Genomic DNA, 19,126 nt, shown 5'->3' with positions numbered 1-19,126 from the left:
TTAGATAAATTCTGTTATCCCCATTTTATAGGTGAAAAACAGGCTGAAAAAAAACAGGTTAAGTAAATTGTCCAGATGAAATGAGAATTACAGAAAATGTTATATCAAGCTCAAAGTATTATGGAGGTATGCTTTTAGCTTTTCACTTTGCCCTGATACACAGCTAATAGTATGGAGTTGCAGTGATTTTAGAGTAAGAAGGACACAAGAAGATTTCCTATAGCATCTAAGATTCCCAAAAGGTTAATCTAGGGTTTTCCTGTGGGCTTTGAATAGCACTACAGATAAGGAAACATATACATCACTCTAATTGTATTCCTTCCCTACTTACTAACTTCTGCCAGCTTTGAAGCAACATGGGATCCTGAAATAAGATGGTACCATTTTACTCCCAAAGGCATTTCTCAAATAAAGGTAACATTAGAGTCAGATGATAGTTTTTTATAGTATAGGTTCCACTATAAGTGTAGCATCTACTGCTCTAAGGTCTGGTTTAAATTATCTTATTTATTGACGTATATCACCAAATCACTTTTTACATATTTGGGTCAAAGCTTAGGTTTGTTCTTGGGGCACCTCGATGGCTCACTTGGTTAAGCCTCCGACTTCGGCTCAGGTTATGATCTCACAGTTCAGGCTCAGGTCATGATCTCACAGTTCCTGAGTTTGAGCCCCACGTCGGGTTCTGTGCTGACAGCTCAGAGCCTGGAGCCTGCTTTGGATTCTGGGTCTCCGTCTCTCACTCTCTGCCCCTCCCCTACTCATGCTCTCTCTCTCTCTCTCAAAAATCAATAAACATTAAAAAATGTTTAAAAAGCTTAGGTTTGTTCCTTTTCAATGTATTCAGTACTAGCCCCGAAGCTTCAGTTTGTTCCTTTTCGATGTATTCAGTGCTTGTCCTGAACACCTACCTTCCTTCTCTAGAACCTCCCAGTCTTGGCAGGTCATCATCACTATCATATCGTCTTGGGTTGTCGAAAAAGTAAGCTCTGGAACTGTAATTGTGACTATTTATCATGCCAGCAGGTGCCTGTGAACAAAATATTAACATATGAAGATTTACTTTCCAACTAAGAAAGAAGGATGAGATCTAGAATGCTTTTTAGTGTTAAACTTTGACAAAAATAGAAAATCAATATAAATGTTCCACTGTTTTTAAAGATAAGGGCAACAGGCATTGGGGAATCTTATGATGTCATACCAAATTCTGGTTTAGTCTCTGCGCCCGGAAAAAGAGTACCACAGACCATGCTGGGACATGTTCCCACAGAAAGAGGACCATTCCAAATACTACATACTCTTCTCCACTCACATCTTCTAGATGAGCCTGTAAACAGAGTGTGACAGAGCAATGTTTAAGTCTGTCTGATGTGTAAGCAGTCACCCTCCACAATTAACTTGCGTCAGGTAGGGTAATTGAAAACACATCAACCACAGGCACATAAATCTCCAATTTTCCATATTTTGTGGTTTCATATCCTTTAAAGGATGTAAAAATGTGCTTTGATGTTAAGTAGAATAAAAAGCTATTTTTCAATTCATCAATTTATGAAAATATTTTTAACATATGGATAAAATGGAGTGATCTCGTTTTTTGGCCCCAAAGTCTGAAGAGAGTTATAAAAGAGACTACTCATTCTAACTACTCCATGGGCAACATAATAGCACTTACTGAGTTACACCTGTAGAGAAATGTCACATATCAAATTGTTCAGCTCCACTGCTATTTAAAAATATGTCTTTGGGCCTAAACTTCGTATTGTGTTTGCTTATCCTACTAGATGTTGGGAGAGAGAAATGGCAAAAGGAGTGAAGAGATTCTGCCATCTGGAACCACATATGAAAATTCCTTTTCTTTAGAATGGTAACTGAAATTCTTATAAAATGGTATTCCAGAATGTCTTCAATTCACTACAAAGTTAAGTTAATGTAAACATATGACAGGTAGCTATGTCAAACTACACTTTTAGGTAGGGGATGGAGAGTGCTGGGAGGTTAAATATAGAGTACTGGGAATTATTGGAGCAAATACCTGGACACCCAAGGAACTATGAATGCTCTCCCATTAAAATGACTGATGATACTAGATTTTCAAAAAAGTCATTATTTAAACAAACTGAACCACATATTTAGATTATATGTAGGTCTTGGGTTTGAGAGAATAACTTTTATCCTAACAAGTTAAAGATATATTCACTAGCTAATGACAGACAATCCATTTATCTAGAGGTAAACACTGTCCTTGAAAAAAATTAGCAAGATAGGTTTATGAACAGTAGGTTTATGTCACTAGTAGTATTATTTGCAAAAAGAAAAGAAAATATTCTCACTAATGATTTTAAGTGACACGTGTAAATGAGGATTTTTATACATAAAGCTTTAAGTCTGATTACTGTTAGTAGCTAGAGATTCCATAAAAGTGTTTGTTTGTAAGTCAAACACTTAAAATGTTCTCTTAGTTAAGGCTAACTTCCTTATTAAATTATTAGATTAGCAATACATGGTAGCTACTTACCTTATCTGAAAGATTATCCCAGCCATAGTTAAATGGACTTTCTAATGTATCCTGAGATATGGTGATCACCACCAAATTGTAACATGCTCTTGAAGAGTAGAGGAGAATGACTACAGAGCCTACAACAACAGTCTGGCACAGAGACATACCCTAAAAGAAATAAAACTCATCATCATGACATTGCACATTTGTCATGACAGGCTGTTCATACACATACAACATGGTCACCTCTTGCAATGCACTCTTAGAAAACACTGAGTGAGCACCTGTTGAAACAAACTCTTGATTATCCTGCTTTATGATTCCTATTCTCAGAACCACTTGGGTTTAAATTACCCTATTAATACAGATAAATTATTTGCCAACTTGCCCAATGGTAGCTGGAGGAAGATTTTGTCCTGCCAAGGTTACCCTACTCCCCTAAGTAATATGAAGAAATAAGTTGGCAAAATTGATATTAATCAGAGAGGTAGTTTAGTCCTAATGAGAAAAGTATGGGAAATAGAAGCATTATTCCATTTCATACACTTGGTTTCCAATGAGATACAAAATTAGAATAGAAATACAGCTCTTATGTTATTTGCTTCATTCTATTAGAGAGCTGATGTTAGTTAATCCCTATTGATGTCATTATGTTGACGACAAAATGATGTAGGCACTCAAATGCACTTTTGAATCAATAACATTTTAATATCGAGGCTTCCATTGTTTCCCCAAATAGAAAACTCTTATAATTTAGTACTCACTCACAATTTAGTACTCACACCCAATGGAGTTGCAGGGATTCTTAACATGGGGTCTGTATTTCAATACAATTGGTTTCCTTTGTAATCCTATTTATCTTATGCATTAAAAACATTATTCTGATGTTTTGTCCCCCTCATGAGAGACTCTTAAATATGGAGAACAAACAGAGGGTTATTGCAGGGGTTGTGGGAGGGGAGATGGGTTAATTGGGTAAGGGACAGTAAGGAATCTACTCCTGAAATCATTGTTGCACTATATGCTAACTAATTTGGATGTAAATTTAAAAAAATAAAATTAAAAAAAAATATATTCATGCCGAAAAAAAACCCCAAAAAACCAAAACATTATTCTGAGAAGTGACACAACTGCCAAAAAGATCCACTGCATTGTAGCTGTCCCATTAGGTTTCTGTGTAGAGATAACAAGCATCTGACTAGTATATCATGCCCCTAAATTTACATATTGAAATAGTTGTTAATTACTTTCCTTTTATTTCCTCTTTATATTAAGGGCACTTACATTCAGTTTTTGGTTATGTGTGTAGGTAGATTAAAATAATCTATTAATTTCAGGATAGAAAAAAATTATTAAAAGTACTTATTAGAGGAGCACCTGGGTGGCTCACTCGGTTGAGCGTCCGACTTCGGCTCAGGTCATGATCTCACGGTCTGTGAGTTCGAGCCCCGCGTGGGGCTCTGTGCTGACAGCTCAGAGCCTGGAGCCTGTTTCAGATTCTGTGTCTCCCTCTCTCTCTGCCCCTCCCCCGTTCATGCTCTGTCTCTCTGTCTCAAAAATAAATAAACGTTAAAGAAAAAAAAAAGTACTTATTAGAGGGGTGCCTGGGTGGCTTAGTCCGTTGAGCATCCAACTCTTGATTTTGGCTGAGGTCACAATCTCAGTTCATGGGTTTGAGCCCTGCATCAGGCTCCGCACTGACAGCAAGGAGCCTGCTTGGGATTCTCTCTCTCCCCTCTCTCTCTGCCCCTCTCCCATGTACATGTGTGCCCTCTCTCTCTCTCTCTCTCAAAAATAAATAAATAAACTAAAAAAAAAAACCTTATTAGAAGCGTGCACTGGGTTTGGTAGGATTAAGAACCATTATTATAACTGACTTCTTTATAAGAACAACACATTTTAGAGGTATATAAGAAGAAGGAGAACTAAAAGATAAAAGATACCTTGAAAGATGTTGAGAGTACCCTCTTATTTTTTAAATTTTTTATTTATTTTTGAGAGATAGAGCACACACAAACAAGCAGGTGAGCGGCAGAGAGAGAGGGAGACACAGAATCCAAAGCAGGCTCCAGGCTCTGAGCTATCAGCCCAGAGCCCAACATGGGGCTCAAACTCACAAAATGGGAGATCATGACCTGAGCCCATGTCGGACACTTAACCGACTGAGCCACCCAGGTGCTGAGAGTACTCTTTTGACCTACCTCATTACCATAACAAAAAGTATGCGTGAAAACAAGTAAAACCCTAACAAGATTAAAATTTTCTAAAATCAAGGCTAAAGTTTTCTACAGTGTACATTTTTATTTTTGCGAATACCCAAAAAAGTTGTTAATAAAAAAGCTAATCTAGGGGTGCTTGGGAGGCTCAGTTGGTTAAGCATCCGACTTCTGCTCAGGTTGTGATTTCAGGGTTTGTGGGTTCCAGCCCCGTGTCAGTCTCTGTGCTGACAGCTCAGAGCCTGGATCCTGCTTCGGATTCTGTGTCTCCCTCTCTCTCTGCCCCTCCCCTGCCTATGCCTTGTCTCTCTCTCTCTTCAAAATATAAAAAAAAAAAAACATTAAACAGAAGCTAATCTAAAGCCAATCCAGAACCAATTTTAAAAGTACTATAGTATTAAAGAAACATTAGATAACAAGAAGTTAGAATGTTGTAAGCACTGCCATCCTTTAAAATAATCCTAAGTAACTTTCTGGAGAAATAAAATGACTACTAAAAGACATAATATGGAGATATTTTGCTTATACTTGTAAATACTATAAAAGCCAAAAAAAAAAAAAAGGTTGTGAGAAAAGTTAGCAAAGAGTCAATAACACTGAGGCAATTAATAAAACAAAATTACAGCTAGATTACATATATATAACAATGAAAGAAGCTCACTGATTTAGAAAGCAAAGTAAGATTCTTCCTGCAAAACACAGGATTACAAAACAAAACAGAAAAATGGATTCAGCAACATGGAAGCTGTTGTCAAAAAGTTAAAGAAAATCTTTCTAAAATGAATGGAGTCAATAACAGACAATTCCACTCAGAAGCAATCCTCAAGGTATTATTCTCCCTTCTTCCATCTCTAACATCTACACCACTTTTTTTAGAAATTCCATACCACACAAGGAAAGAAGAGTCACACCTCACTTCAGTATGCATATTATTAACACATTGGTATGCATGTCATTAGCTAGAGTTCAATATTTGTTTACAGGTATTTTTAAAATGTAGATATGCAGAAACTTCAAATTACCATTCACTAAGTTTTGACAAATGTATACACCAGTGTAACCCACATTTCTACCAAAATAGAGAGCATTACCATCACTCCAGAAAGTTCCCTCGCACCCCTTCCCCATCAGCCAAACCCTCAGATGTATACTCTCCTGCTTCTGTTTTTGCCACACCTTAGTTCTGAACTTCCTATAAAGAGGACCATAGAATATGAACTCTTTTGTAGACTTCATTCACTCAGCATAATGTTTTGTGCTTCACCCATGTTGTTGGATGTTTTAGTAATTCTATGGTCTTTGTATTGCTGAGGTGGATAATTAGAATGACTAACTGGCCCTGATTTGCTTAAGAGTTTCCTAGTTTTAGCTCTGAAAGTCCCAGAAAACTTCTCAGTCCCAGAGAAACCAGGATAGTTAATCACACTAATTCCACTTAATAATTATATGAGATTGTTTATATGACAATTTTTTCTGTTGATGGATAGTTTCTATAAATATTCTTATATACATCTTTCTGTGGACATATGTTTTCACTTCTTTGGGGTAAATACCTAAGAATGGAATTACTGGGTGGTATGGTTGGTATAAATTCAGCTGTATAAGAAATTGCCTGATCTCTTTCCAAAATGGATGTATAATTTTATACTTCCAACAAAGTATGAGAGTTCCAGTTGCTCTACATCCTAGACAACATTAGGGGTTTTCAATCTTTTTAATTTTAGCATGCTGATGGTTGTGTGGTAGTATCTCATTTTTGTTTTAATTTGCATTTCATGAAGACTAATGACATTTTGTTTATTGGCCATTTGTATATCTTCTTTGTGAAAAATCTATTCATATCATTGTCCACTTCTAAATTCGGTTGTCTTTTTTTTTATTATTGAGTTGTAAGAGATCTCTATATATGCTGGAAATGAGTCCTTTGTCAGAAATATGCAAATATTTTCTTGAAGTCTGTGGCTTGCTTTTGCATTTTATTAGTCTTTTCTTTGGATGAGAAATTTAAAATTTAATTAAGTCTAATTCGTCAATCTATTCCTTCTGATTACTCTATGACCTAAGAAATCTTTGCCTATGCCCAAGTTGTAAAGATACTTTTTGGTGTTTATTTTCAGAAGTTTTAGAATTTTTTCATTTACATTTAGGTCTATCATCCATTTTGAAATATTTTTATGTGCGTTATAGTATGAGATGGAGTTGGGCTTCATTTTATTTCATATGGATATCCAGTTTTTCCAACCTCATTAGTTAAAAAGGTTTCCTTTTCCGTTTGGATTGCTTTAGCACCTTGGTCAAAAATCAGAAGACCTTATATATGTGGATTGATTTCTAGGCTTTCTATTCTGTTCCATTGATCTGTTTGCCTCTTTTATGCCAGTAGCATAGTGTTTTAATTATTGTAGCTGTATCCTAAATTTCAAAGCCATGTAGTCCCCTGCTTTTTCAGTGTTTCTTTCTGCATTGTTCAATACAATAGCCATTAGCCACATTTGGTTATTTACACTTAAATTAAATTAAATGATCAGATCCTCTGTCACAATAGCTACTTTTCAAGTGCTCAATAGTCACATATGGCTAGCTACCATACTGAACAATGCAGGTATAGAATACTTTCATCATAGTACAAAGTTTTATTAGAATGCACCATTTTAAATGTATTTTTAGGTCCTTTGAGTTTCCATATAAGTTTTAGAATAAAATTGCCAAATTCTATTTTTAAAAACCACATCGTAGAATTATGATTAGGATCGCTTTGAATCTGTAAATCATTTGGGAAGAATTGCCATCTTAACAATACTGCATCTTCTAATCCATGAACAATAGTCTTCATTGATTTATAGTCTTCTTTAATTTCTCCCAGTAATATTTTGTAGTTTTAAGTACAGAGATATTGCTTGGTTTTTTTTTGGAAAATTTGTTTCTTTTTTTTTTTAAGTTTATTTATTTATTTTGAGAGAGAACATGAGTGTGAGCGGGGGAGGGGCAGAGAGAAAAGGAGAGAGAGAAACTCTATGCTGTCGGCATAGAGTCTGATGCAGGACTCAATCTCATGAACCATGAGATCATGACCTGAGCAGAAATCAAAAGTTAGATGCTTAACCAACTAAGCCACCCAGGTGCCTTGGAAATTTTGTTCCTAAGTATTTTGTTTTTTGATGCTAACATAAATGTGATTTGAATTTTATCTTCTAATTGACTGCTCTTGGTATATATAAAAACACAATAATTTTGCATTTTGACCTTGTATCCTGAGAACTTGCTAAATTCACTCATGAATTCTAGTAGTTATTTAGCAGACTCTTTAAGATGCTCTACAAAAGCAATTCTGTTAAGTAGACAGTTTTACTTTTCTATTTCCAATTTTATACTTTTTGTTTCTTGTTTTCTTGGAATATTGAATAGAAATGGTGAGAATGGGCACTCTTTCTTTGTTTCCAATCCTAGGGGCAAAACAATACTTTAAGTATGATATTGATGGAAGGTTTTTTATTTTTTTATTTTTTTTATTATTATTATTTTTTTTATTTTTTTATTTTATTTTTGGGACAGAGAGAGACAGAGCATGAACGGGGGAGGGTCAGAGAGAGAGGGAGACACAGAATCGGAAACAGGCTCCAGGCTCTGAGCCATCAGCCCAGAGCCTGACGCGGGGCTCGAACTCACGGACCGCGAGATCGTGACCTGGCTGAAGTCGGACGCTTAACCGACTGCGCCACCCAGGCGCCCCTGGAAGGTTTTTTATAGATGCTTTTTATCAGATAGAGGATTGTTTCTTGTATACCCTATTAGCTGAGAGTTCCGTGTTTTTTTAAGTCATGGAGGGTGCTGAATTTTATCAAATGTTTTTTCTACATCTATTCAAATTATTACACATTTATTTTTTCCCTTTGTTCTCCGAATGAGTGAATTAAACTGATTTGATTTTCAATGTGAAACCAATGTTGCATTCCTGGGATAAACTCTTCCTGTTTATAATATCTTTTCCTTTTTACATATTGCTTAGATTCTGAGTCTTTAAGTATTGTAGCTTTTATGTGCTTTGTAATATTTTTTTTAAAATAATTTTTTTTTAACGTTTATTTATTTTTGAGACAGAGAGAGACAAAGCATGAATGGGGAGGGGCAGAGAGAGAGGGAGACACAGAATCGGAAGCAGCCTCCAGGCTCCAGGCCGTCAGCCCAGCGCCCCACGCGGGGCTCGAACTCACGCACCGCGAGATTGTGACCTGAGCTGAAGTCGGACGCTTAACCGACTGAGCCACCCAGGCGCCCCTTTTTGTTTTTTTTTTTTTTTTAAATAATTTTTTTTTAACGTTTAAGTGCTTTGTAATATTTTTGTCAAGTTTGGTATCACAGTAATGCTGTCCTTATAAAATATGTTGGAAAGAGTTCTTTCCTTTTATATTTTCAAAAGAGTTTAATATTGGTATTATCTTTAAAGATTTGATAAAATTAACCAGTGAAACCATCTTGGCCTAGAGTTTTCTTTGACGGAAATTTCTGATAACAAATCAAAATTTTTTTAATAAATATAGGGCAATTCAAAACTAATATTTTATCTTCTACCAATTTGTTACATTGTATTTTTAAAGCAATCTGTCCATTTCCTCTAAGTTGTCAAATTTACTCACAAAAAGCTGTTCATAATATTCCTTCATTTTTCTTTTAATGCCTATTAAGATCTACAGTGATATTCCCTCTTTCATTCATGATATTGGGAATTTGTATCTTCACTCTGCTTGTTTCCGTACATAAAATTTGTTCATCTATTCACAGAATTAACTTTTGGCTTTAATTTTTCTATTGTTTATTTTCTGTTTCACTGATTTCTATTCTTATCTTTATTATCTCAGTCCCTCAGTCCTTCTACTTGCTTTGGACTTACTTCTTCTTTTTTTTTTTTTTAACTTTGTCCTAGTTTCCCCCATAGTTTCTAAGGTGAAATCTTAGGCCATAGTTTTATATCTTTCTTCCATTCTAATATAGCATTTAAAGATATATTTTTCTCTTCAAGCACTATTTTAGCAGTATCCCACAAATTTTGATGTATTGTATTTTGTTATCCTTCCATATGAAATGTTTTCTAATTTCCCTTGTGATTTCTTCCTTTTCTTATGGGTTATTTAGAATTATAATTTTTAAATATTTGGATTTTTTTTAGATATCATATTACTGATATTTAATTGCATTATGCTAGAAAACATTCTTTGATTCCAATTCTTTTGAATGTATTGATACTTTTATTATGGTGCCTTGTATGGTTTATTTTGATGACCATTTCCATGCTCAATTGAAAGGAATGTGTACTCTCCAGTTACTGAGAGTCAGTTAGCTCAAGGGTGTTGGTATTGCTGTTCAGATTTTTTGTACTGACTGTTTTATCAATTGTTGGGGGGGGGCAATAAAATCTCCAACTATAATTGTACAAATTCCCCCCTTTTATTTTTCACTATTTTGGTAAATCTTTTTTTCTGCTTTATTTCCTACTATTTTTGGCTTCATGTACCCATTTATAATTTTTATGTCTTTCTGATGAAATATACCTCTTATATTTGCTAATATTCTTTGCTTCCTGATGAAAGGTATCTTTTTATATCTGGTAATACTTGGTTTTTAGATCTATCTTATCTGATATTAAAGGGCCTTCTTATGCTTACTGAATGCATAGTATATTATAGTTCCCACTTATTTATTTTTGACATATCTTTTTTTTATATTTAAAGTGCCATTTTGAACATCTCTATTTTTTAATGGGAATGTTTAGTCCATTAACATTTAATATAATTGGTGATATGTTTGGATTTAAATCTTACATTTTACTATTTGTTTTCTGTTTGCTTCTGCTTGTGTTTTGCTGTTGGTGTTTGTTTTTCCTCTATCTATTACTTCCTGTGTTTTTTTGGGTTAATTGAATATTTTTTAGGATTTAACTTATCTATTGGATTTTTAACTATACTTTTCCAGTTTTTGTTTTGTTTTGTTTTGTTTTCACTTTAAGTGGTTGCTCTAGGGTAGCAGTTCTTAAAGTGTGGTCCAGGGACCTTAAAGATCAAAATCAAACTGATAAAAAAAATACTAAGATGTTATTTACTTATTGTACTCTAATTCTCTTTTGGATGTACAGCAGAGTTTTCCAGAGGCTACATGATAAGGGATGATGTCAACACTTTATATGCATGTATATTCTTGTGTTTTATAGAATTCCTGATATAATAGAATTAGGGTATAAATATGTGCATTTTCAGAGATGAACTCAGACTGTTTTCCTACTTTTACTGGCCTCTTACTAGGTTTCTTTGGTTATACCTGCTGAAACTCCATTATCATCCGGTAAGTAGTTATTTTGAAATCCTTGTACCTCCATGGAAAGACAATAAGAATTGGTATACCTGACAGATTTGTTTTACAATATTTAAGAACTTTCTTCAAAAACTTTAAAAAATTTGAAATTTGATATTAAACTCATATTAAAAATTAATCTTATTTTACTCTAAAATGAAAACATATTTTTTTAATATTTAAGAATGGATTATTGTCTCAGGAATAGGAAATTATTTTTTTTAATGGATACAGAGTTTCACTATGGGATAATGAAATGTTCTTGAGATAGACAGCAATGGTTGTACAACAATATGAATGTACTTAATGCCACTGAACTATACACTTAAAAATGATTAAATGGTAAAATTTATGTTATATATATTTTACCACAATAAAAAATATCTTTAACATACAACTTCCCTGTTTATCTCTAAGATGCTGAGAAATAGGAAAGTGATTAGAACTCTCTGACTCAATAAAGTAAGGAAACTACCTCAAAGGAACTGTATGAAACTGATTTCTTGTTTTATCAAATAAAATGTAATGAAAAGTATCTTTCAATAGGCTTTACAAACGTTAATAATTTATCTTGTTGTGTCTTCTATGACAGAACATTTCTGAATAATATTAAGGCCCAAGTTAGGCTGCAGCGTCATTTTGAGACCAGAGTTTAAAAGCAAGAGGAATTGAAATTTAAATGCAGATGTGGTGAGCACTTTAAACACTAAAAATTGTTTTTATAACTTTCCAAATTAGAAATGAAAACACCATTCAAATATTTACAGGCTATATTACTATATTGCACTGGCTGAGAAAGCACACACAGTAGCTGAGAAACCAGTAAAGCCTTACACAGTGGACAGTACTGAATGCCTGCCGGAGGGGAAGTCCATTCAGTAAATTATGGCATTGCCATTTTCCAATAGTACAGAAATTAACTGATTTGAAGATTTAACTGAAAACAAAGATTTAATATCTTATCTATAGATTTATATTTTTGTCTTGTAAATGATTGAACTTGATGAAGCAGGACTAATTTTGTTTGTAATAATCCAGTGTGAGCATCAACTAATCATCCAGAAAGGTATTCTTTTATGTCAATGTCTGAGAAGAAACATAAGTGGCACTGAAATATCCAAAGTGTTGAAAACTCTTCTGATTTTTTATCCTGGGTCAACTGTGTTGATATGTTCACTAATGGTACAAAAGCAATGGTAGGGAAAACTTCTGGGCCTTAGTACAAAGCAAGGCAGTGGCCCCAAACTGTATTGTATTCTTTACTACTATGAATTCCTGATTAAAAAAGAAAGTCAGTGTCACTTAAGAATATCCTTGATGAAGCAATGAAAATATTTATTAATTATCAACCTAAAGTATGTGTCTATTTAAAATTCTGTGTGATGAGGGGTGCCTATGGCTTAGTTGGTTAGGCATCTGACTCTTGATCTCAGCTCAGGTCATGATCTCATGGTTTGTGAGATCAAGCCCCACGTTGGGCTCTGCCTTGATGGTGTGGAGCCTGCTTGGAATTCTCTCTCCCTTCCTCCCTCACCGCCCCTCCCCAACTCATGCTTGCTCTCACTCTCTCAAGGCTTTGCCTTGATGGTGTGGAGCCTGCTTGGAATTCTCTCTCCCTTCCTCCCTCACCGCCCCCCCCCCCAACTCATGCTTGCTCTCACTCTCTCAAAAATAAATAAATAAACTTAAAAAAAATTCTGCGTGATGACATGAGACATGCACTTAAAGCAATTCTGCTGCATACTGAAGTATAGTGGTAGTCTTGAGGAAAAGCACTTATGTGGTTGTTTGACTTGTGAGCTAAACTAGACTTTTTCGTGGAACGCCATTTTTTACTTAACAGACAACTATGGAAGACAAACAATGCTTATTCATGCTTGGTTACCGGGAATATGTATTTTTAAAAATAAGTGAAATTATCCTGTCACTTCATAGAAAATATCTGACACTATTGTCAATGGTGAAATATAAATTTTCTAATGAAAATTAGAATTTTTGAGAACTTGTAAACTCTTATGTCCATGATAAGACTGGCATGGCAGCTTCTAAAAACTTAAACACTTTTCTGATGACATTGGAGGCAATATTAATAAATGTGATTTTGAATACTGTCCAATGAAATGTATCATCATTTTGAAGATCTTGACCACTCTCTTCCAATGATCAATGCATGATGTTACACAATCATTCAAAGTGTAAGATAGACCAATAGTAGTACAGAAAGTTCACTAATATGGTTTTAGATTCTGCATGGCAACTAACCTTCAAGAAACCTCCACTTCAGATTTTTGGTGTAGTATTAAAGAAGAATATCCACAATTATCTGAAAAGGTTTTAAAATTCTCCTCCATTTTCCAACTACATATATGTGTGAGGATGGATTTTCTTCATATACTTCAACCTAAATGACATATCACAACAGATTGAATGCAGAAGCAAACATGAAAATCCAGCTGTCTTCCATTAAGTCAGAAATTAAAGAGATCTGCAAAATGTAAAACAATGTCGATCTTCTAATTTATTTTTGTTTTGGAAAATACAATTAGTTTTCATAAAAACATGTTATTCATGTTAACATAATGGATAATATATTATTGTTATTTTAAATGAATTAAGAAATGAATATTTTTAGAATTTCTCAATTTTTATTTCTAATAATGTATATATAGATGGATATAACACTAGATATTGGAGTCCTCAATAATTCTCAGAGGTCTAATCGGGTCTTGAGACCAAAAAGTTTGAGAACCACTACTCTAAAGATTATGATATATATCCTTAACTTCCATGGTCTAATAGTTAACATCATACCACTTTGACATAAAATGTAAGAACTTTGCAACATTATGGGTACATTTATCCCCTGTCCTTTATACTATAATTGCTATCATTGTTATATATACTATAGAGAGAATTATTTATCTACATATGTAAGCCTCACATTGTAAGTTTTGCTTTGCACAGTCATATTTCTTTTTTAGAAATTAAGAAATTATATTTACCCAAATATTTACTATTTCTTGTGTTCTTCATTCCTTCCTGAAGAGATGAAATTCAAGTTTACTTTATTTCCCTTTAGGCTGTAGAATTTTCTTAACATTTCTTGTAGTGCAGGTCTGTTGGTAACTAACCCTCTTAGTTCTATTGGAAGATTTTTTATTTCTTCATCATTCTTTAAGAATATTTTAATTGGATAGAGATTTCGGAGTTGATAACATTTTTCCTTCAGCATGTTGAAGATGTCGTTTCCATGTCTTCTGGACTCCTTTATTTCTGATGAGAAGTGAGTGATCATTTGAATCAATGTTCCCTTATGTATGCGTCATTTTTCTCTGCTCTCAAGATTTCGTTTTTATTTTTGGTCTTAAGTACTTCGACTATAATGAACCTGTGTGACACTTTCTTTATATTTATGCTGATTGGGGTTGCTAAGCTGTAAATTTATGTCTTTCATCAAAAATTGGAAAATTTCAGTCATTACTTCTTCAAATATTTTTTCCAAAATAATTTTCTCCCTCTTTTCCTTTTCCACTTATGCATACTTAGGTCCCGAGATTCTGTTCATTTTATTATCATCTTTCCCCTACTCTCCTCTGTGCTTCAAATTGGATACTTTCTGCTGATTTATTGATTTTTTTTCTTCTTTCATCTTCAATCTTCTGTTAAGCCCAACTGGTGACTTTTTAATTTAAATATTGTATTTTTTAATTCTAGAAATTCTTTTTATAGTTTTTAGTTCTCCTGAGTTTTCCTATTTATTTATCAAAGTGTATTTTCTTTTACATACTTAAGCATAATATAAAATCTTTGTCTGATATAGCCAACACCTACATCATCTGGAAGGGGGGATTGCCTCCAAAGATTGTTTTTCGAGTTTTACTTTTTGCCTTTTAAGTATGACTTATATTTTTCCTGTTTCTTCATATATCTAGTAATCTTGGATTGTGCTCTGCCCCTTGTGAGTGACATGTTTTAGAGAGTCTGGATTCTGTTATATTCTTCTAAAAAGTATTGATTTTTCTCTTTCCCTTTTTTTTTTTTCAAGCAAAAACTAATGTGGTTAGACTCAAATCCCAAACTGTCTTCCATGTATAGAGAGCAACTGAAATATCAGTTCAATTCCTTTCTTCTTAATTGTGCTGCTTGAATTCTGCCTTGCTCACGTGCAGTTCAGGTATCAGATAAAAATTTGGCAGAATTTATCATTAGAATTTGGGGCTTCCTCTATCTGGCTGTCTTCTTCCTGAAATTTCCCACTCATTTTCCATCTGTGGTAGTTACTTGAATTTTGTCTTCTGATTCTTCAAGCAAGTTAAACAGAGGTTTTCTCTTCTAGTTTTGGCTGCCCCGTGGATGAGAACTTCCCTCAGGTTAGAAGCTGTAAAAAACAGGAAACTCACTCAGTGTTATTTCCTTCTTCTAAGTGGTTGCTCTCCAGTGCCTTCAGTGCTTTTTATATTTTGTCCAGAATTTATCATTGCTATTTGTGGAAGGTTTGTCCAATAGAAGCTACTTAGCCATTACCAGAAGCAGAATCCAACACATATTTTTGGAAAACATCTCACAAATGCTACTTCCATTTTGAGAATAAAATGCCAAACTAAGGATCAAAAGTAAGAAAACAAAGTAGTCTCAATTAGTAAATTAAAAAATAAACAGTTGACCCTTGAACAACAGGTTTGAACTGCTGAACTGTTTAAACAGGTTGAAGTCTACTATCCACAGATTTTTTGACAAATACTGTACAGTACTGTAAATATGTTTTCTCTTCCTTATGATTTACTTAATAACATTTTCTTTCCTCTAGCTTACTTTACTGTAAGAATACAGTATATAATACACACAGTATACACGGTGTGTGTTAATTGACTGTTTCTATTATTGGTAAGGCTTTCAGTCAACTGTAGGCTATTAGCAGTTAAACTTTGGAGGAGTCAGTGTGTCAACTGTACTTCAATTAAAAAAAACCCCCAAAGACATTAAAAGAAGTTTTAGGGGAGTCAAAGCTATACGTGGATTTTAAATTGTGTAATGGGTCAGTGCCTCTAGTCCCTCTGTTGTTCAAGGGTCAACTGTATTTCGATAATTATAAAATTTAAACAGGTTCAAAAAGGTTCATGCTTCCAAGACAATGAAATTAGATCTCTGACTCCTATGGATTTTTAAAAATGTGACAAGTGTGTGGTGGGTCTGCTCAGCAACAGAAGAGGAAATAAGACTTGGGGTATAAGAACTGGAGTAACAAAGGCAGCCAAGTGCCACAGCTTAAGATGGATGGAGTAAATCCTCATAATTCAAGAGAGAAATTATAGCAAAGTATTGGGAAGATGGCAATCATACCTATTACAGAGGAAGGTGCAGTCTCTATTTCTCTACCCATCATCCTCCCAAAGTCTGGTTACATAATATTTTAGGGTGATGGAAAAAGACACTGATAGTATTTTAGTCTATTTCTTTAATTATGGCTTAAATTACCATAAATCAGTGCTTTGGTCTTATAGGATCAGCTAGTCTGCATGGAAGATCAGAAATATCAGTCTGGGTGGCTCAGTTGGTTGAGTGTCTGACTCTTGACTTCAGCTCAGGTCATGAGCTCATGGTTCATGAGTTCCAGCCCCACATTGGGCTCTGTGTTGATAGTGCGGAGCCTGTTTGGGATTCTCTCTCTCTCTCTCTCTCTCTCTCTCTCTCTCTCTTTGCCCCTCCCCCACTTGCTCTCTATCTCTTTCTCTCAAAAAAAAAAAAATCAGTCTAATTGAATGTTACTGTGTCTCTGTAAGATGCTGATGCTGTTTTCCATTTTAATACATTAAATTAATATGGATAAAAGGTTAAGTGAACATTGGACAGAAAGGTTTACATAATAATTAAAACTGTTAGGAATTCAGGAGAGAGAGGCAGAGAGAGAGAGAGAGAGAGAGAGAATGCATTATTTGCACATGGCCCACTGGGCTAGGAGACAATAAGTATCAGATAATTATTCCCTTTACACTTTTATCAGATATAAAATTTTGCATTTCCCTGACCAGAGATATAAACCTAACAGCTTAACTTCTATTCCCATCCTGCCTTTGAGTGTTCTCTTATACAGATAATCCCAACCTGTCATTACAGGGACTAAGCATCTACATTGGCTTAAATCTTTTTTGTGTAGATAAGTTATTTTGTCCATTATGTTCTATATTGTTATAAATATTATTATTTTTTTCTGAAGTTGGAAGGAATATTAGAATAAAAATAATTTTATCAGTATGCATTTTAATGTTAATAGTTATGTGTAATTTTGAGAAAAAATAAATAAATTCAAATATACCACAGAAATCATACAAATGAAGTCAAGGCAAACAGCAATAAAAAAAACTTAATGGGAGAAATAGACCAATAGTAACATGCAATCATGTCAATAAATACAAACTGTTTGTTTATCATAGAAAAGGTTTCTAAAAAACAATCAAAATAATTCTATATTTTGTCCAAGTTAATGAGACACACTTGAAATGTTAGCAATAGATAAAAAGTTAAAAGCATTGTCTATCATGAGCATGCAAATAAAAGAAAATTGAAATTGTAATAAAAGTTACAGTAGATCACAGAACAAAAATGCCTATGATTAAAAATGCCATTACATAATTTCAATATTTGTTCTAAAGATTTTAAAGAAAAGTTAGTTAAATATTAGATGAAATGTCACCTATTAAGAGACTTCAACCCTTACCGAAATCCATGCGAAATGGTAAAGAAAGTGGAGTCGAGTAAAATTAAAATATTTAAAAGAGGAACTCAGTTTTTCAGTGATTCTTATTCTTTTTTTTTCGATCAATGTTCCTTTTGAGAATCTGATTACATGTATAGCACCCCTCTCCAGATAAATTTTGCCAACTATTTCAGGTATTCAAGAACTTTTTGAAGTTACGTTACCAGCCTTTAGTACATGTTAGGATCATAACAGCTAACATTCATAAGCACTTCCCAAGTGCTAGGCCTTATATTAAGTACTTTATATGAAATTTCATTTAATCCTTATAACCACCTTAGAAGGTACTACTCTTATCTTCATAACAACCTATAAGATCAACACTATCATAATTTTCATTTTACAGATCAGCTGAATGAAACTTAGAGATACTGTTACTTGTCCAATGCCATATGGCCAGTAACAGAAGAGATGGGATTTATTGCCTTATCTCTTTGATCTCAGGTTTCCAGCTCGCTCTCTCTCTCTCTCTCTCTCTCTCTTTTAAGAGACAGAAAGACAGTGAGCAGGGGAGGGGTAAAGGGAGAGGGAGAGAATCTTAAGCAGGCTCCACCCTCAGTGTGGAGACCTACCCAAATGAGGCTCCGAATGGGGCTGGATCCCAGGGCCCTGGGATCGTTACCTGAGGTACAATCAAAAGTCAGATGTACCACCAACGGAGCCACCCAGGTGCCCAATCAGGTTTCTAGCTCTTAATCACTATGATATGTTGTCTCTCAGTAAGGCCTTTCCAAATTAATTAAAAATTGATATATCTGAAAAAAGAGATACAAACATATCCAACAGTATATCCAATGCCATTTTTTATGTTAATTTATTTATTTATACCACCCTCATTACAAAAGAGAATTTGAAGTAGTTACAGAGATACAAACAAAATAAAAAATATATAAGAATGTGTGTCTGGTGGTGGTGGGGGAATAAGAAAGTAAAATAAAACTAGAGGTAGAGCCAGAACCAAAGTGGATATCATAAGGTCATCTATGATTGATGTAGAGGTAAACCACATATTTGCCTCTGAATGGCATAGTGGCCAGAGAAAAGAAGGACTTAATCAATACTGTTTTACCTGGGACTGAACTGGAGAAAAATATCTTTTCTGGGGAACGCTGTATAGATAATATCCTCAACATTATACAATAGTGACTTTTAAGATAAATGTTTCTTACATATTTCTTGATACAGGTCAAAGTATAGGTCAGAACAGACAATTCTATCCATGATACAATGAAGTCTGAGTACAAAACATCTGGACTGGGTTGAGGATAAAATGTAGAATAGCTATGGAGATGAACAAACAAGAAATCCTTCAGGTCA

General features: G+C 34.2%; 1 protein-coding gene across 2 annotated transcripts in view; it reads right to left on the bottom strand.

The window, feature by feature from the left end:
* GPR137C (G protein-coupled receptor 137C) overlaps positions 1-19,126 on the bottom strand; it is a 65,772-nt gene that overhangs the window by 3,104 nt on the left and 43,542 nt on the right. Inside the window, exons 4-6 of one of the 2 annotated variants that reach the window (XM_007097609.3) lie at positions 2,516-2,665; positions 1,202-1,327; positions 912-1,030 (exon numbers count right to left, since the gene is read on the bottom strand). In XM_007097609.3, the coding sequence (XP_007097671.2) occupies positions 912-1,030; positions 1,202-1,327; positions 2,516-2,665 (395 nt within the window). The remainder of the gene's footprint in view (positions 1-911; positions 1,031-1,201; positions 1,328-2,515; positions 2,666-19,126) is intronic. The other variant, XM_042989703.1, reaches the window with a different exon arrangement.

The sequence above is a fragment of the Panthera tigris genome, chromosome B3, assembly GCF_018350195.1.
Source record: "Panthera tigris isolate Pti1 chromosome B3, P.tigris_Pti1_mat1.1, whole genome shotgun sequence".
NCBI classification, from domain to species: domain Eukaryota; kingdom Metazoa; phylum Chordata; class Mammalia; order Carnivora; family Felidae; genus Panthera; species Panthera tigris.
The sequence above is the reverse complement of the archived record's forward strand: the minus strand, read 5'-3'. Positions and strand labels throughout refer to the sequence as shown.